The 15,325-nt window shown below is 42.3% G+C and overlaps 1 protein-coding gene across 1 annotated transcript in view; it reads left to right on the top strand.

The window, feature by feature from the left end:
* The window catches only part of FBN2 (fibrillin 2), a 148,443-nt gene that overhangs the window by 49,542 nt on the left and 83,576 nt on the right, over positions 1 to 15,325 (top strand). The window contains exons 20-22 of the mRNA XM_081940241.1: positions 4,208 to 4,327; positions 5,027 to 5,164; positions 12,819 to 12,869. Of these exons, the coding sequence (XP_081796367.1) occupies positions 4,208 to 4,327; positions 5,027 to 5,164; positions 12,819 to 12,869 (309 nt within the window). The remainder of the gene's footprint in view (positions 1 to 4,207; positions 4,328 to 5,026; positions 5,165 to 12,818; positions 12,870 to 15,325) is intronic.

Genomic DNA, 15,325 nt, shown 5'->3' with positions numbered 1-15,325 from the left:
AAATCATTGTAATGTAATCACAAGGAACATTTCAGATGTTGGCTTTGACTTTCAAGAAGAAAAAAATAACACAAGTTAGTTTTATAGAAGGAGAAAATTCGGCTACACTAATTTTTTAATGTAGAAATTACAATGGAAAATAGCCTGTTTATAATCTTTATAAATCTTTTTTTCTTTAACATTTTATTAGATTAAAAAACCCCTAAAACCTGTTCTAAGCAACGTTAGATCCAGATGATTGCAGACTCCTATAAGCATATTAAAATATTGAATAATCTGGGCTTAAATCTATGTGAAACAGAAATGAAAGTTGTCATATTTTTTATTTTATTTTAAATAATGTTATTTAATTCTTAGACTGCTATGGCAAATATATAAAATACTTAAGGGTGCATTAAGACAAAGAAAATAGAGTGTTGCAAAATGTAACACTACAGTCCACTCCAAACCATATAAGAATAGGACTTGTCTTAAAAAGGTTTACATATAATTACCTGTAGTAAATAATAATAGTAGTAGTAGTAGCTCTACTGGGAACAGCTTACATCCTGCAGTGATACCTCTAACAATCAGACATCAACATCTACCTATTCCAGGTCCTTGGGAAGGACTTAATATGTGGATAAAAATGACAAATAGCAATAGCAATAGCTCTTACATACATCACTTCATAGTGTTTACAAATATCAGCATATTACCTTCAACCACCTGGGTACTCAAATCCAGTCTAAACATTTGGTTGACTGTGTGACGAACCATAATTTATCAAATTTATATGCTAACAAACTCCCAGCATTTCTGGGTTTAGAAATAGTTAACTTTAAAACAAGAACACACAAAAAGAGTACAAAGATGGCTGAGATAACATATCTAAAGCCAGGTCTTCAGGACCTTTCAAAATTCCAGTAGGGTGGGACTACTTGAATTTTGGAGGAATCTCATTCCAGAGGGCAGGTGCTATTACAAGAAGATATGTTTCCTTTTTTCTTCATTTTTCTTCATTATTTACTATTATTATTATTTACTATTATTAACTATCTCCTCCTCCATTCTATAATTCAATAAATAATTGTATATTTTCTTAATCAATTTATCCTCTGTACCTTGTAAAATCTTGTCTAATTCTTGCAGGTTTTTTTGGAATCCATGTTGTTCTTTGTCCTTCGTATATCTGAATTTGCATATATGGCCACCAATAGATATCTGTGCCCTGCTCTTTTAGTTCTGGTCTCGTTTTCAATTCCCCCTGCTCATTTAGTAAATATTTGTATCTCTTTATTTTATCTATATCTAACACGTTTGGATAGATTAATACTTCCATCGTTGAAAGCCAATTTGGTATTTTAGTATAATGCTTAACTTTGATTTTTTGCCATACTTGTAGCAGGTAGAAAGTGTGTTTCTAGCACCCAATACAGTGGTGGGTTCCTGCTGGATCGCACCGGATCGCGCGCGCTCCCTTTCAGCGCTCCACCTGGCTTGCGCGCTCCCTTTCAGCGCTCCACCTGGCTTGCGCGCTCCCTTCCGGCGCTGAAACCGGAAGTACAGTCTTGCCCCGCCCCTGGCGAAGCAACGACGCCTGCCTGCGCTCCACCAGCTCGGCTGGGAACGGAGATGTTTCCTCAGCGGAGCGGAGCGCCAGGCGCTCCGCTCCGCTGAGGAAACATCTCCGTTCCCAGCCGAGCTGGTGGAGCGCAGGCAGGCGTCGTTGCTTCGCCAGGGGCGGGCAAAACTGTACTTCCGGTTTCAGCGCCGGAAGGGAGCGCGAGAGCCAGGTGGAGCGCTGAAAGGGAGCGCGCAAGCCAGGTGGAGCGCTGAAAGGGAGCGCGCAAGCCAGGTGGAGCGCTGAAAGGGAGCGCGCAAGCCAGGTGGAGCGCTGAAGGGGAGCGCGCGTGATCCGGTGCGATCCGGGAGGAACCCACCACTGACCCAATAGATAGCATTGTTTAACAGAAGGAACCTGCAGTGTGCCAACCCTACTACCTTGAATCAAGCAGGCAGATATTATGTGACACAGGGGTCCGTCAAGTAACCAGGCCCTATACTATGTAAACCTTTGAAAATAGCAGCCAGCATCTCTAATGACACCTAGAAGCATGTGCATAACGGAACCCGGAAGAGAGCAGCTGGTCAGTGTGCATGCGTGCCGGACTAGCTGGCAAGCACACATGAGCACCATGGAACCCAGAAGAGCAGCTGGCTACCTTGCACATGCACACGGGCTGCTCTCTTCTGGGTTCTGGCGCTCATGCGCACGTTCCAGTTTCAGTGCTGAAAAGGTTAACCATCACTGATCTAGGCCATAACTGGCGTAACAGATGAAACTGTGTAAAAGTCTTGTCTGACCACCCATGAATGGGAAAATGCTAAACATGGAATATTACCAGCCACTTGGGCTTGGTAGGTTTATTATAATTAATAGTATGTCTAGAAATATAAAGTTATAAGAACACTGACATTTACAGTTCACTTAAATGGTGGACATATTTTAAAAGAGCAAATTTTCTCCATGCCCCTGTCAATCTCTTAAATTTATGAGAGTTTCTAAACACTAAACATGAGTAAAGTTAGCAGAAGAGAGAGGGAGAAGGAGACGACTGGGGGAAAAAACCTTCTATTCATTTGGCACCCAAAAAAGGCTATTTGGCCAAAGTCACAAGACACACTTTCTAATCATTAGAAGTGACTACAGGACATAAATACAGATTCCCCATTTCCACCTAACCTCTTGAGAAAATTTCCAGCATTTTTATTGATATATAGTCTTTATGGAAACTCAAATTCATTTAGATTAAGTAAAACAGAGTTTTCAGTACCTTGTCCAAGTTCATTTTTCCCCCCAGATTGAATTGCTGATAGAATTTAGGGATGGGTAGATACGCAGATGTGTTACTGTCTGATACATTAAATGATAAATTCATTGTGTTCCATTTTTTCAAAATGGAATTCAAAATGGTTGTTTCAAGGATTTTAAACTCAGAAATCCCCCTCCCCCCTAGTCTAGAATTTCACACAAGCTCATGATAAAATGGGACAGGATCTATCCTAACTGATCAGGCAGTTAAAAGCAATAGGAGTTCTTTTCTAGGTTTCTTGCTGTGACATTAAGCCATTGGGAACTTTTCCTTGTCTTGTCTGATTGTTCCTTTGACAACATCTCCTTCCCTCATTCATGTAATACATTCTCACATACCATTACAGGTTGTCCCCAATTTGAATGTCTAAAGGTTGTCAATTGTACCATTTAATCTTTAGTAGACTATTATAGACATGTTCGGCCTAGAAGTCAGAACAACATACTGGAAAAGGGGTACAGGTATTCTTGCCAATAAAATAATATAAATGTGTTAATCTTAGGTATACCATATATGAAACAGACAGATGAACTACTACTATATTGTAATGCTAATTAACAGAATCTTACAAGTCTGAATATATAAATCTCCACTGTTTCTTTTGAAGCCTGTAAAGTTAGGGAAGGTGTGTTCTGAACCTCTTTCTCCACCCTTTATGTAGCTGTGGCCTATACCCTCTCTTATCTGATTGTTCTCTTTGCCCTATTTCTCAAGGTCTTTTTCATACACCATTTACACAATGCCAAGTCACTAAAAACACCCCTTATTTATCTCTTGATGCAATTAATATCAACTGTCAGATGATATGTCTTCACATGGAACTACTTAAAAACAATTGTGGAAAAAATGGAGGAGAATGTGAAAAAGGAAATATAGATTATTGCAATCACACACACCCTCTTATACAGTATTATTTTTCCAAACTCTGGCTGAGTCAGTGGAGTCACAACACAATTACATTTAGTTTATGTAGTTTTAAAAAATATCTTAAAGCTGTATGAGCCATAAATGAAAAAAAAAATATTGGACATATTGTTGCACAGAACATGCTGCTTCCATTAAAAAGTATTCTTGATTTCTCACAAAACAGTTATTCTGGAAAACTGCTTCAGTTTAAATCCTTATATATTTCTAGGTTATTTGAGGTAACCAATTATCATTTACAAAATTATGCAGGCACTGTTATCTGCCTGCCATACATTCTCTGCATTATAGACATTTAACTCTTTTCTTAGATCCGTGAACACATTTTCCAGACATTCTGGCATAATGTTGTTAATGGCAAGATTCATACATTATAATATTTTCCAGAAACATACAGTGAGTCTGATATATTTCCTTCTGCATTATAGATATAAACGAATGTGAAAGCAGTCCTTGTGTCAATGGTGCTTGCAGGAACAATCTTGGGTCTTTCATCTGTGAATGTTTATCTGGCAGCAAAATAGACTCTACAGGCTTCATTTGTATTGGTGAGTCTAATGATTTCTTTTTTTAAAAAAAGTATGAATTCTTTAATTTGTTTTTACACAATTGTCTTTAAAAGAGAAAAGAAGAGTATATGGTAATATCCAAAAAATAATATAGCTGAACAATAGCTCCATACAATATCTTACTTGGTGACATTCTAATTAAAATTCATTTTTCAGCAAGAAAATGCTATCAAATTTCAGAAAAAAGTTTCAGAATATAATGTTACAAAAAGAATTTGTCTTTTATTTAGTGAAACTTAAATATACCTCAGAGAAAAATAAACTGTAATTCGCGATTGGTACATTTATTACATTTAGAAAAATCCTAATTAAAAAATCCTAATTGCTGTTAATAGAAGAAGAATTAATATTTAATTAGGAGTTTTCTGATTTACTGATAAGGTCTCCTCATGAACTGTGCCAGTTGGGTGGCTCACAATAATTGAAAGCAAGGGATTATAAAAAGAACCAATTAAAGGGAATAAATAATATTTTTAAAAAGGCATGAAGAACAGGCTGGATAGAATGACATTACTTTATTTACAGCAGTATTATATTGTAGCAGCAAAATTTGACAAGCCAGTTTGAAAGACTCTAACAGTAAATGTCTACAAGATCAGTAGTTAATTTGTGTTTATAATTAATATGCTTTACCACAGATGAATTAGGAAGGCCTTATTGTGTTTGGATTTCCTGTAGATAGTCTGAAAGGAACATGCTGGTTGAACATCCAAGATAATCGTTGTGAAGTAAACCTTCATGGAGCTACTTTGAAATCAGAATGCTGTGCTACTCTCGGAGCTGCTTGGGGTAGCCCTTGCGAACGTTGTGAATTTGGTATGATTTCTATTTCATAATGTTTTCTAAATCCTATACATACCTTACATATTTGTGTATGTAAGTAGACTTCGACTTCAGTAGAACATGTATATAACACAGAGTTTACTTTGTGTTAAAATTATTTATTATTATTTTGTTTTATTATTTTAATCTGTACTAGTTTTAATGCTTTTAGGCTGTCCAAAGACATCTCTGAGGTGAGAGGTAGCATAGATAAATTTAATAAACAAACAAACTTATTATTTATATGCATGAGTATGAAAAAATACTTTCATTTTACCTATGTTTTTAAACATATAATTCCAAATTTTAGATTTTTTTTGTAGATTAAAGTTAAATTTTTATTTACACTTCTTGGACTATTGTAATGTAGTTCTCAATTAAAATAAAAGTAGTCCTCGACTTATGACATATAACTGAGCCAGGAATTATAGTAGTAGGTCTGTGGTTATAAGTGATGGCATTATGTGACTGCACCATATTTTTTTACATCTTTTTCAGTAGTTGTCAAGTGAACCCTAACCCAGTGGCTGTTTTTTTTACTGGTAACCAAAACTAAATGCTAGAAACTATAGAAAAAAAAATAAGCTACAAAGCTGCAAACATGTTCACGTAACCACAAATGGCCATATTTATTTATTTATTATTTTTATTATTCATGCTTCTAGACCGCCCCCTCTCCCAAAAGGGACTCGGGGCGGTGTACAGTCCATGCAAAATATATCAAAATACAGTAAAAATTGAATATGTACAGTTGGAATGGAGGAGGTTAAAATGGAATTAAAAGAACTGTACAAAGCAATATATATAAATATAGGATTTTGAACCCCTAAAACACACACAATAAGTTAAAAACAATACCCCTAAAATAACCAGTTAATACATTTGCCAGGAGGGACAGTTGTAATTATGCCAGGCCTGCTAATCGGAACAGGTGAGTCTTCAATTTTTGCCGGAAGGAGCGGAGGTCAGTAGTGGTTCTAATGTCGGGGGGGAGGTCATTCCAGAGGGTTGGGCCCATCACAGAGAAGGCCCTACCCCTTGGTGTCGCCCGTTGGCATTGCCTAGTGGACGGCACCATGAGAAGTCCCTCTCTGTGTGAGCGAATTGGCCGCAGGGATGTATAAAGATAAGCTGGTTGCCAAGTACCCAAAATGTGATTATGTGACTGAGGTAGGGGTAACCATCATGATTCAAAAACGAATCTTAAGTAACCTGGGGGTATCCATTGTAATTTTCAACAGTTATTAAGACATATGTTGAAGATTACCTGTTCTGACCCCCGTTCCTCCGTTGCCCACACAGAACACACACTCCGGAACAGTACAAGGGAACAAGGTTTATTGCACAAACAAACAAGAGGTTCCGTGGCAGCAAGCCACCAAGACAAAACTCACAGGAACAGAACACAAAAGCAGCAATCCAGCTTGCTAGAATTCCAGACTAGAACTTCTGGCATAAGTCTTCTGTTGACTGCTGCAAAGGGCGTATGCACAGTCAACCCTTTTATAACCTGGAAAGGGAGCCTCCCAAACAGCAGCTGAGAGCTCTTTACCGCCTATAATTACACCCACGTTCCTTGTGTCTGTGGGCGCGGCGGTAACGGGCGTCCAGAGTCTTCCCCGCTGCTCCAAGGCATGGCATCGGGAGCCCCCCTCCTCTGGCTCTCACCGCTGCTCCATGCCTCAGGCGCCTCCTGGTGGCCGACCAGACTCTCGGATCCCTGCTCAGCATCCGAATCCAGTCCAGGGTCCCCCATCTCCTCTGGAGTTGACTCGTAGGGGCACTCACTCTCGGAGTCTGGTGGCAGCGGCAGCGGCACCTGCTGGGCCACAACAATTACCTATAGTTTTTATGTGTTGATTTTTTTTTATTTCAAGTGATTTACCATTCTGCCTTTTGGCAGCTTATAGTAAGTCCTTGACATAGGACTGTAATTGAGGCCAGAATCACAGGATTGTGATTGTTAGGCAGGTCACTATATTTTTTTTTCTAGTGATCATTAATCGAATAAAACAAATCCATTTTACCCAATGGAAATTTTATTTGCTGGAAACCAGAAGTAAACACCTGAAATCTGCAAAAATAAATTAAAAAATCACAGTCATGTGATCACAGGACATTGCAAATGGCTATAAAGGTGATCCAGATGTCAAGGACCCAAATGAAAACACAGGACTGCAGGGGTGTGTGCAGCCATTGTAACTTTGAAATTAGTCTGTAAGTAATTTTTGGAGGGGGTCTGTCATAGCTTTGAATGGTCACTAAGTGGCCTGTCATAAGCCAAGGACTGTCTGTAGTACAGCAATATCAAAATGTCCCAATTGCTTTTTTTAAAAGCTGAAGTTTTGGCAGCTATTTAACTACCTGGAGTGAAGCTACAGGTCTTATTTCTGATGTATGGGTATTCCTGAAAAGTTTTTGTGTTTTAAGTTCTTTCCACTGAATCTGATTGGAACCCTGGAGGCAAGTGACCAATGCAATATTGGAATTCAACATTATACAAACACAAGTAGTAAAACAAAGTCAAACTAGAGTCTTGGACTTTAAGAGAGCTAATTTCAATAAACTTAGAGAGAGCTTGGGAAGAATTCCATGGATGAGAATTCTCAAGGGGAAAACAACTCAAGAAGCTGGGAAATTTTGAAAAAAGAGATTACAAAAGCCCAGTCTAGCAAAATACCAATGAAGAAGAAAAATAACCTCTCCCAAAAGAAACCACCATGGCTACACAAAGAACTCTCTGACAAATTGAAAGACAAAAAAAAATAAGTATAAAAAGTGGAAAGAGGGGGACATAACTAAGACAGAATATCAGCAAATATCCTGAGCCTGTAAAGATGAAGTGAGGAAAGCTAAGGCTCACAATGAAGAAAAGCTTGCCACAAAAGTAAAAAATAGCAAAAAAAAAGCTTCTTTCAACATGTTAACAACAAGAAAAAAGTTAAGGAAACAATTGGTCCATTGCTGGGAGAAAGTGGCAAGAAAGTGACAAGCAACAGGGAGAAAGCAGAACTATTTAACTCATGTTTTTCATCTGTCTTTACACAAAGGGATAAAACAGTCCAACCTATCAAAAACAGCATCACAAAAATCAGATTAGGAACACAAGTTGAAATAGGGAAGAAAATGGTAAGTGAGTACCTGTCTACCCTACATGAGTTCAAATCACCAGGACCGGCTGGATTACACCCCAGGGTTCAGAAGGATCTGGCAGACGAGATCTCAGAACCACTGAACTATATCTTTCAGAGATCCTGGAGCACCGGGGAACTGCCAGAGGACTGGAAAAGAGCTGATGTGATTCCTGTTATGCATTCTAGTTTTCCCTCTGGTCCGTTCCGCTAGAGGGCGCTGTGCTCGTCGCTGATTGGTTACCTGTTTGACAGACGGCATATATAAAGAGCTGCCAAACAGGGCTCAGCTGTTGCCAGTTAGCTGAGACGCGCGAATTGTGAAGTGCCGCGTTTGGCAACCTGTTATGATTAAAGCTGTTAGCTGCTTGAAGTCCTGGCTCGCCTCCTGTCTGTCCACCCGCGTTCTCCCAGCTAGAACACTGGCGACAAGGATGGGATACACAGAGGAGGAGCCCAGGCAGTGCTGTTGAAAGTCACTAAGCTGAGCTGAGTCACAGAGCTGAATTTTCCCTCAGGGAAATCACTCGACGAGAGATCGAGCGAGTCACTCACTATGAAGAGGGCCTCTGATTACCTGCCACGGAGAGACGAATTGCCTCAGGATGGCTTCAATGAACACATTGGCCGTGTTTAATGGGGCCACAGAAACTTGGGACTCTTATATTTCCCGTTTCAAGTGCTTTTCAGAAGCCAACAACTACACTGATTTGACTGAACAACGTAAGAAGTCATGCTTCCTAAACCTATGTGGAACAGAGATGTTTAATTTGGCGGGAACCTTAGTGGCCCCTCACTCCGTCCATACGGTGTCCTGGGATGAGCTGATGGCCAAATTTAAAAATTACTACGTCCCTACCCCGTCTCGCACAACGTGTAGGTATGCTTTTTATAGAAGGTTCCAATGTGAGGGAGAGTCTATTAATGAATATGTGGCTGCATTACGGGCAGCGGCTCTCTACTGTAAATTCAAGGATTTGGATGAGACACTGACAGACCAAATTGTGAGGGGGGTTAGAGAGCTCCGAATATAGCGCCACCTGTTAGCCAAGCCTGAGCTGGACTTACAGACGGCGCTGGATGAGGCTAGGGCAGTGGAGCTGTCAAATAACTCCACTGAAGAAATACAAAGATTTTCAAAGCTGCCTGCAGCGGACAAACACACCGAGGTTCACCATGAAGACATTTTCGGTGATGACGGGGCTGACGGAAATGATGATGTACATCGCTTGAAGGTGGAGCAAGCCAGAGGTCGGCAGGGTAAGAGTCTTCCCCAAACAAACTGTCCCTGGTGCGGGGGTAGGCATGACAGAGTGGAGTGCCGTTTTAAAAATACAACATGCCTCCGTTGTGGGAAGAGAGGCCATTTAGCGAAGGGCTGCAGGGCTGCTGTGCCCTGTGCGAGCGCTCTGAAAGGCAACTCGCAAGGCAGCAGTCAGTACGTCAAGAAACCTTTCAGATCAGGCAGACCTCACAATTTCAGAAAACGGGATTCCTGTTTTTCTGTTCAAGAAGACAGGGAAGAGGCTGAAGTGGATCAGATCATCCACAGTCTGAGAGGGAAAATATTCCTCACGGTTAAATTGGAAGGCAGACCCTGCCAAATGGAGATTGACATGGGCTCAGCTGTCTCTATTATATCTTGGGCAACAATTAAAAGGATTGTGCCTGCTATATCCCAAGTCAGCTTAACGCCATGTCTCTTAAAGTTGAGGGATTTCCAGGGGAAATCCATTCCAGTACTGGGAAAGTATTTTTGTAGGGTGGTTTTTAAACAATATAGCAAAAGGTTGCCTCTCATTGTGGTAAAAGGCCCCCGGCGAAGCTTGCTTGGGTTAGAGTGGTTTGAAGCCCTAGGGCTAGCCATTACAGGAATTAACCAAATTCAGAGCACTCCATATTTGGACATGCTCATTAAGGAATTTCCTGAAGTTTTGGGGGAAGGTCTGGGGAAGTACACAGGTACTCCCATTTCCTTTAACCTGGACCCCCAGGTTCCTCCACGACGGCTGAAGCCGCGTAGGGTACCTTTTGCGTTAAAACCCAAGGTGGACACAGAAATTGATAAGCTGCTGGCTCAAGGGGTGTTAGAGCCAATAGACCACGCCCATTGGGAAACCCCAATCATGACCCCTATGAAGAGCAATGGGTCTGTTCGCCTCTGCGCTGACTTTAAATGCACTTTGAACCATGCCTTGCAGCAGAGTGCATACCCTGTGCCTGTAATGCAGCATCTGCTGCATTTTCTGGGGCAGGGAACCATATTTGCGAAGCTAGACCTCGCCCAAGCATATCAGCAGTTGCCTGTGGATGCGGCAACTGCTGAAGCCCAAACGATTGTCATGAATAGGGGCGCGTTCAAGTGCAACGGCTCCAATTTGGAGTCAGTGTGGCACCTAGACTTTTCCAAAATTTAATGGAAAGGCTTTTACAGGGTATTCCAGGCATTGTGCCTTATTTTGATGACATCCTGGTATCAGCCCGCACCCTGACCGACCTCCTGGCCCATTTGCGTACCGTGCTTCTTCGTTTCCAAAGCGTGGGGTTGAAACTCAAAGCTACCAAGTGCAAGATTGCGGTGCCACAGGTTGAATTTTTGGGATTTTAATTGACCGCAACGGCATTCATCCTACTCCCGACAAAGTGCTGGCCATTAAGCAAGCCCCTACGCCTACCACAAAAGCCGAGCTGCAAGCCTTCCTAGGCCTCGTGAACTTTTACAATATATTCCTCCCGCACAACGCTTCCGTTGTGGAACCGCTCCACAGACTGCTAGACCGCTCGGCGAAGTGGGTCTGGGGCAAGACCCACTTCGTGGAGCGGTGGCATTTGAGACTGTAAAAAATTTTCTGACATCTGACAGGGTCCTGCTCCAGTACGACGAATCATTCCCAGTTGTATTGACTTGTGATGCGTCTCCCTATGGGGTCGGAGCAGTCCTAAGCCACCGGCTGCCATCGGGCAGGGAGGCTCCTGTTGCATTCTTTTCTCGCACCTTGTCCTCCCCTGAAAGGAACTATAGCCAGCTAGATCGGGAAGCTTTAGCTATAGTGGCTGGGGTGAAACGTTTTCATTCTTATCTATACGGCTGTCATTTCCATATAGTGACGGATCACAAGCCCCTGCTGGGCATCATCGCCTGGGACAGACAGACACCCCAAATTCTGTCTCCCAGATTCACAAGGTGGACTGTGTTCCTGGCTGCTTACAACTATACATTGCACCACCAGCCCGGAAAACATTTGCCATGCCGACGCGTTGAGCAGATGCCCTTTGCCCATCACGGTAAAAGACCCAGCGCCTGCCTCCGAGGTTTTGCTGATCGATGAGATGCAGCTACCGATTACAGCACACAAGCCGAAACAGTTACTCGCCAAAGTGCTGGGTTGGACTGTACGAGGTTGGCCGTCTCAGCCACTGGGCACCGAGTGGCAACCCTTCTCCACCAGGCAGCATGAACTCTCATCGCAGCAAGGTTGCCTCTTGTGGGGTGGCCGAGTGATCATCCCTGCTATTGTATTGTTTTGATTGGATATGGTGACTGTCAGCAAACTTTCTTCAGACATATCTTGGTTGGGCAGATTCTATCTGACTAAATGGTCTCACAGGTAACCAGATATTAAGGCCCTTGTATGTTGAACCAATTTGCAGCAAAGAAAATGTCTCCTTTACAAGTGTTTATGGATATACTAAAGAGTCCCAGTTGGCCTCCACGCAGTTGCAGTTATACATTTAGCATTTTCAGAACATTCTTCAGGCCCACATAGTGTATGATGTGAGTAAAGATCATGAGTGACCATTGCCAGAGCTTGTGTGTGTGTGTATGTGTGTATGTTTGTGTGTTTGTATGTATACAGAATTTTACATTCAAAGGGAAAATAGCATTTGTCAATAATTCCATAAATCAAAAACATCTTCCTAGGATTGTAAAGCAGCTGCAGCTGATCCTGATAAAAATTGCAGCTGCTTTAAGGAATTATTGACAGATGCTGCATATATCAACCATGTGCTGTAGTCTAGATGATATTTTTATATTTCTATGTTATATATTTATAAATTTAATAAATATTTTTTCTCTTTGAATCTGAAGTCCTACCTAACCTGGATATGCACAGGTATGCATGTACGAATACCATACTTATAAAAGTTTGTCTTTGGTAAAGTTATATAAAATGTATGTATTAGGGGAAAATACTTCCAGTTTTTCTTTTGAAATGGAAGAAATGGGATAATGAGTAAAATACATGCAAATCTGAGATGGATTTATTAATATATCTTTAGTTCATAAAGGATGAAATATTTTGTTATTGGGATAGTGGGGTTTGCAGTATTGGACTTATTTGCTATTACTCCAACAATCATTCTCTTAGTATATTTTTTCCTTCATGTAGCTGATAATAAATGTTTCCCGTTTTTAAAACTGTGGTTTATCCTGTTCTAAACTAAGTTTGGGTGAGTGGGTATGCGCGCGTATGCATATGCGTTTTTCTCCAAATGTTTCTTCTTTTCTCTTACAGATACTGCATGCCCTAGAGGATTTGCAAGAGTCAAAGGTGTTTCTTGTGAAGGTAAAATGAAAGTATGTTACATGACACATATTGCTGTTGAAATCTACTTATTGTTCTCCAATGGAACACTATATTTTATATTGGAATAATACTGTTGTAAACTTTCCTTTGAGTTGATTTCAACTCCTTCAGCTTCCAGTAATTTTCTGGCAATAGAACATATGGATCTATGCTCCATATTCCTTATAAGGTCAGATCCTGAAGGATCCCTTAAAGAATTGCAGAGAATTGTTCTATTCAGAAGAGATGGTTCCAATAGTAACCAGGAATTAAGGCTTTATAATTAATTATATATAAAATTATATATAAAATTATATATAAAATTATATATAAAATTATATATAAAATTATATATAAAATTATATATAAAATTATATATAAAATTATATATAAAATTATATATAAAATTATATATAAAATTATATATAAAATTATATATAAAATTATATATAAAATAATTATATATAAAATTATATATAATTTTGAATTGCCCTCAGAATTCTGCGGTACCCACAAAACTGGGGTTAATCAGCTAAAGTGGTGGTTCTCAACCTTCCTAATGCCGTGACCTTTTAATACAGTTCCTCATGTTGTGGTGACCCCCAACCATAAAATTAATTTATGTTTTCCGTATTTTTTCAAAAATACAAGTTTTCCAATGGTCTTAGCTGACCCCTGTGACAGGGTCATTTGACCCCCAAAGGGGTTCCGACCCACAGGTTGAGAACCGCTGAGCTAAAGCAACTGTCACCTGTCAGCATGTGAGCAACTATCTTGTGTATTGTTTGTACTTTCTGAATGATCTCTAAAGGCAGACTGTTGTAACATTCTAATGTTAAGGTGTAAGGCGAAAAGTCCCCTGTCATGGTCGGATCACTCACTTCTCCGACTTGACTTCCCTGGTGCTACCCCCCGTTGCGGGGAGGCGGAGCCGGAAGGCATTAGATGGTTCCGCCCCAAGTGCCTGATGGAACCAGATAAGTTCCAGACGGAGCTTGGGCCACCTCCTGTAGACCCGCCCCGCCCCCGGGTGGAGGACCTGGTAGCCGCATGGAATAGTGCGACTGCTGGGGCCCTTGACCGGGTGGCGCCTTTGCGGCCTCTCCTGAGGCAACGAACCACCCTGGCTCCTTGGTTTACCGAGGAGCTAAGGGTGATGAAACGCCACAAGAGACGCCTAGAGAGTCGTTGGAGATCCTCCCACTCCGAATTTGACCGAGCACAGGCACGAACCTACTTAAGGACGTACCTTGTGGCATTAAGAGCGGCCAAACGTCAACATTGTGCCGCTCTTATTGCGTCTGCAGATAACCGCCCTGCTGCCCTGTTCCGGGTGACCCGCTCCCTCTTGTCTCAAAGGCCGCGGGAAGCCCCTTTACAGGGCAGAGCAGAGGAGTTTGGGAAATATCTGCAGGACAAAGTCGCTCAAATCCGGAGGGGATGGGTCCCTTTCAGTGGTCCAGTGGAGACGCCCGTGGCGAGTCTTGAGAGACCATTCTGGGAGGAGTTTGACTCGGTTGCCATCGAGGATTTGGACAAGTTACGTGGACGTCTGCGACCTACCACATGTTTATTGGACCCGTGCCCCTCCTGGCTTGTACTGGCATCCTGGGAGGTTACACGCGACTGGCTCCTTGGCCTGGTGAACGCTTCATTGGGCGAGGGGTCTCTGCCGGCCGCCTTGAAAGAGGCGGTTGTGAGACCCCTACTCAAGAAGCCTTCCCTAGACCCAACGGAGCTAGCTAATTATCGTCCAGTCTCCAACCTTCCCTTTTTAGCGAAGGTTGTAGAGAGTGTGGTGGCCCAACAGTTTCCACGTCACTTGGAGGAGAATGATTATCTAGACCCGCGCCAGTCCGGCTTCCGACCTGGGCACAGCACGGAGACGGCCTTGGTCGCGTTGGTTGATGATCTCTGGAGGGCCAGAGATAGGGGTTGTTCCTCTATCCTGGTCCTATTAGATCTCTCGGCGGCTTTCGATACCATCGACCATGGTATCCTATTGTGCCGGCTATGGGGGTTGGGAGTCAGGGGCACCGTTTTATGGTGGTTCGGCTCCTACCTCTCCGGCCGGACGCAACGTGTGTTGGCAGGGGAGCAGAGATCGACCCTGAGCCCCCTCACTTGCGGGGTGCCACAGGGATCGGTTCTCTCGCCACTCCTGTTCAACACATACATGAAACCGCTGGGCGAGATCATCCGTGGCTTTGGGGTGGGATACCATCTGTATGCTGATGACACTCAGCTGTACATCTCCACCCCGAACCACCCCAACGAGGCCGTCGAAATGATGTCCCGGTGCTTGGAAGCCGTACGGGTCTGGATGGATGACAACCGACTTAAACTCAACCCCTCCAAGACAGAGTGGCTGTGGCTTCCGGCCCCCCGGTTCAACCAGTTGCTTCCATCTCTGGCCATCGGGGGCAAGCAACTGGCCCCCATGGAACGGGCGCGCA

Source organism: Natrix helvetica, assembly GCF_964273705.1.
Source record: "Natrix helvetica genome assembly, chromosome: 2".
Lineage (NCBI taxonomy): Eukaryota > Metazoa > Chordata > Lepidosauria > Squamata > Natricidae > Natrix > Natrix helvetica.
Note: the sequence above shows the minus strand (reverse complement) of the source record. Positions and strands in the feature narration are given on the sequence as shown.